The sequence below is a fragment of the Suricata suricatta genome, chromosome X (assembly GCF_006229205.1).
Source record: "Suricata suricatta isolate VVHF042 chromosome X, meerkat_22Aug2017_6uvM2_HiC, whole genome shotgun sequence".
NCBI classification, from domain to species: domain Eukaryota; kingdom Metazoa; phylum Chordata; class Mammalia; order Carnivora; family Herpestidae; genus Suricata; species Suricata suricatta.
The window spans coordinates 9,442,701-9,446,665 of NC_043717.1; the positions used below are offsets into that span (position 1 = coordinate 9,442,701).

The 3,965-nt window shown below is 53.0% G+C and overlaps 1 protein-coding gene across 1 annotated transcript in view; it reads right to left on the minus strand.

Moving 5' to 3' along the window:
* The window catches only part of OFD1 (OFD1 centriole and centriolar satellite protein), a 16,600-nt gene extending 12,674 nt beyond the window's left edge, over nt 1-3,926 (minus strand). Inside the window, exons 1-2 of the mRNA XM_029930856.1 lie at nt 3,718-3,926; nt 1,377-1,500 (exon numbers count right to left, since the gene is read on the minus strand). Coding sequence (XP_029786716.1) covers nt 1,377-1,500; nt 3,718-3,829 — 236 coding nt within the window. The 5' untranslated portion in view covers nt 3,830-3,926. The remainder of the gene's footprint in view (nt 1-1,376; nt 1,501-3,717) is intronic.
* Between the last annotated feature and the right edge of the window lie 39 nt (nt 3,927-3,965).

The following is a 3,965-nucleotide window of genomic DNA, read 5'->3' on the forward strand; positions in this document are numbered from 1 at the left end:
AGAATCAAATGGACAAGAAGTAACAAGTGTCGTGGAGGATGTGGAGAGAAAGGACCCCCCCCCACCCCTCCGCATTGTGGGTGGGAGAGCAAACTGGTGCAGCGACTGTGAAAAGCAGTATGGAGGTTCCTCAAGAAATGAACAACACAATCACCATATCATCCAGCAACTCCCCCACCGGGTATTTATGCAAAGACGACGAAAATGCTAATTTGAAAAGATACACACACCCCTGTTTTACAGCAGCGCTACGTACAACAGCCAAGACACAGAGGCAGCCCAAGTATCTAGGGACTGACAAATCCATAAAGAAAACGTAGCGTGCGGGGTGTATATACGTGACGGGATATTATTATTCAGCCATAATGAAGGAGATTTTCGCCATTTGCAACAACTTACATGGACCTAGAGAGCACTACGCTAAATGAAAGGAGTCAGACTGAGCAAGACAAACACCCTATGATTTCACTTACATGTGGAATCTAAAAAACAACTGAACAAACAAAAAGCAGAATGAGACCTATAAATACAGAAACCCACTGACGGTCGAGGGAGGGGAGGGATGGGCAGAGTGGGCGAAGGGGGGCGGGAGGGACAGGCTTCCGCTTAGGAACCGAGCACGCCACGGGAATGACAGGTACAGCGCAGCGAACAGAGGCGATGCGAGTGTCGTGGTGCTGCGGGGGACAGACGGCAGCGACCCTCGTGGGGAGCACAGCACAACGTACAGTCCAATCACTATGCAGTACACTTGAAACTAATCCAACATCGCGTGTCTACACTCAGGTCCAAAAGAATTAGAAGGTTGTTTATATTTTAAATGGCAACGTATTTTTAAATGACTTTGTAACGATGTGTGAGATTGTTTTAAGTTTTTGTAAATAATTAGTGTTGAGAGAGAGACACAGAGCTCGAGCAGGGGAAGGGGAGAGGGAGACACAGAACCAAAGCAGGCTCCAGGCTCCAAACTGTCAGCACAGAGCCAGATACAGGGTCTCGAACTCACAGACCGCCGGATCATGCCCTGAGCCGAAGTCAGACGCTTAACTGACTGAGCCACCCAGGTGCTGCAAAACTGTTTTCAATTTAAACTGAATTTGTTTTTGCATATTTTGTACATTTCTTACTCTCGCAACCATGAAGATGTTTATTGATACTGTATTTTCTACACACCAAGCTTAGCAAACCAGCAGAAATGACTTATTTGCTACATGGAAGATTTTCTCCATGCAGGTAATTTAGAGGATTCTCAAAGATCAGATTACAGATTCTACACCGCCACGTGGTCCTTCGGATCACCCAACCCCTAACACGTGCAGCATGAGAGCGTGTGTGGCTACCCAGAGGCGGTGTGGCTGGGCGGAAGGCGGGCTTACCTGGCCTGCTCCGGAGGGGCGGGCGGCATGTAGACCCAAGGACTGTACCTGGACACGGCGGGTGATGGCCAGGGCATTCTGGCAGGACCAGGACTCCAGCCAGCAGCACGGGGTGTGTCCACACCTAAAGGGCAGAAGACATGACTATTACAAACTGCAAGGAGAAGGTAGCAACGTGGTTTCTAAAACCTTCCATTACCTTGAAAATGAACTCCGTTACCCTTGCAAATAGTTGGGCAGGACACAGAAATGATCCACACACCTACGGCTCAAGCACCTAACTGCAGCAGTGACGACAAAACGTACACAACTCACTGGAGGTACAGGGAAAGCCGCGGTCACGCTCTGCTCGGGTCGGCGTGCCGAGGACAATGCTAAGAATGCGACAGCACCCTGCTACCTCCCTGGGCACCCCCGCCGCGTGGGGAGACACCGCCATCGGCCAGAAAGGCGGGCAGGGGAGAGAGAGGACAAGACTGCTGCAGCTCGCCTCCGCCAGGCGCCGGCCGCTCCCTCCTGCAGGCCCAGGCACACCCTAGCTCTGTTCGGAGGCCCTCTGAGGACCAGAAGCTTCCACTCAGGGAACATCCTGCAATCCTCTTGGCAGCAGCTCACCTTCTAAAGACATTTTATCAAGGAGGCTCCTTTTCGCCTTGGGCAGGGGAGTGGAGGAGAGGCGTAGGGAAGGGAGAGCCCCCGCCCCCAATTGGCCCCGCCCTCAAACCTAGGCTCCTGTCCTCCTTGGCAGCCCTGCCAGCAGCTGCTCAGCGACAGCCACATCCTCTGTGGAAGGACATCTTCCGGGGACACTGGGAGTGGCGTTCCCGAGAGCTGCTGTCAGGTGCAGCGTTGGCGGGATCGTGGCTGCGGAAGCGCTTTGTGTGAGATGCAGATTAACTCTTTGCTGGTAAGTTTGGAAAACTTTCTCCAAACGTTGGGCCTCTCGCTGTAGCTCTTTCACCCTTGCCTTGGTGTTGGCGACCAACTCCAGGTCAGAATCGGGGGAACTACTCTCAGTGATCGCACTTGGGTAACTTGCCATCCTCGGCACCACCGTGCCCGCCATCAGCCTTTCCTGTCCGAAAGCAGTTTTCAAAAATTCCCCACCGAGGTCACTGTCGCGAGGCAGTGCCACGTTGCCACCCAGTAATGTGCCGATGGAACGGCCGAGCAGAGACTGCTTTGTACATCTCATTCTCTAGGGCTACGGATTACAAAACGACCTCGTGAGAAGGGACGTACGTGCAAAGGGGATGGCAGACTTAAGCCATGTAGAGCAGTATTTAGCACAAATGAAAACATGAAGGAGAAACGTGCACATTCAACAGTTCTGGAAGCCTCACAGTTAACGTTTATGGAGCGCGTGCACGTAGCAGCTACGGCTTCACAGGCCTCCTTTCCTAACGTAGGTTCTCTCCCAATCCATACGTGCAACCTTGAAATCTAAAAGGCTCTGAAAATGGAAAATGTGCTCACTTACTTGCTGGCAAAGCCCAACGAGACCTCAACTCAATTGGCTGAGGAACTTGGTGTGCACGGATATCAACCCATCTAAGATGATGTTTATCTCACCTGGCGTCGACATTCAGACATCCGACCACAAGATCGCAAAGGAGCCTCGCTGTAGCACGCGGCCCGGAACCTCCAGGGCCACGGCAAAACCCAGAAGTGTCAGTGCATGGCCCAAGGTTCTCATCAGAGAACTGTGCATGTGTCGGCGGCACCCAGGATGGACCAGGCAGAAAGTAGAAGGTGCCCTCAATTCAGGTCATCAGAAGACCATTGAATAGAGAGAGACTCACGTCGGGTAGCCACGAAGGATGGGGTCGTTTCCCAGGCTAGGACCGGGGCCCTGCTGTCACCGGTCCTCGGGCCCCCGAGGCTCAGGCAGGAAGCAACTCCCGCACATGGAGAGCGCCAGCAGGCAGAGCGCCTGGGAGCCAAGGCCTGGGCTCCTGCCTGGCTGAGGCCCAGGCCCGGGCAGGGCTACCACCCGGTGGGGGGAAGTGTGGGGGGGGGTGGAGATCCCAGCCATCACCTTAACCTCCCTCTTCCCTCCCTCCAAGCCCCAGAGGGTGTCCCCACTGGCCAAACGTACCCAGCATTCTGGGGAAGGGGAGCCAAGGACAGGGCCAGAGAGGCACATGTATACGGTTGGAAGTTTCTTCTCGGTGACGCGATTTCACGGTAGCAAGTGAAAACAAAATTACGATTCTTGGGTTCAAAGTACTTTATCAAATCTTCCCAATTAAACCGTCTCTTACAGGACAGAGCACTTCCAGAATGCTGAGCCAGGACCCATCACAAAATCTGACCAATCCGGAAACAAGACAAGACTTACGGTTTAGGAGACACATGTTCTCGTTTCTGGTCTCCTCCAGCTGTTGTTGAAGTAACTTATTTTGCGCCTGGAGCTCCAGATTCCCTTCTTTCAGCAGCGAATAGTCACTCATCTCTTTCACCTTTTCGTTCAGCAGGTGGTTTTGCTTGGTTATTGCCGAACACCGGGCTCTGACCGACTCTAACTCAAGCTGGAATTGGAACAGAAACTCCAGTGGGTGCGCACACGGTGACTACAGCCCTAAGTCA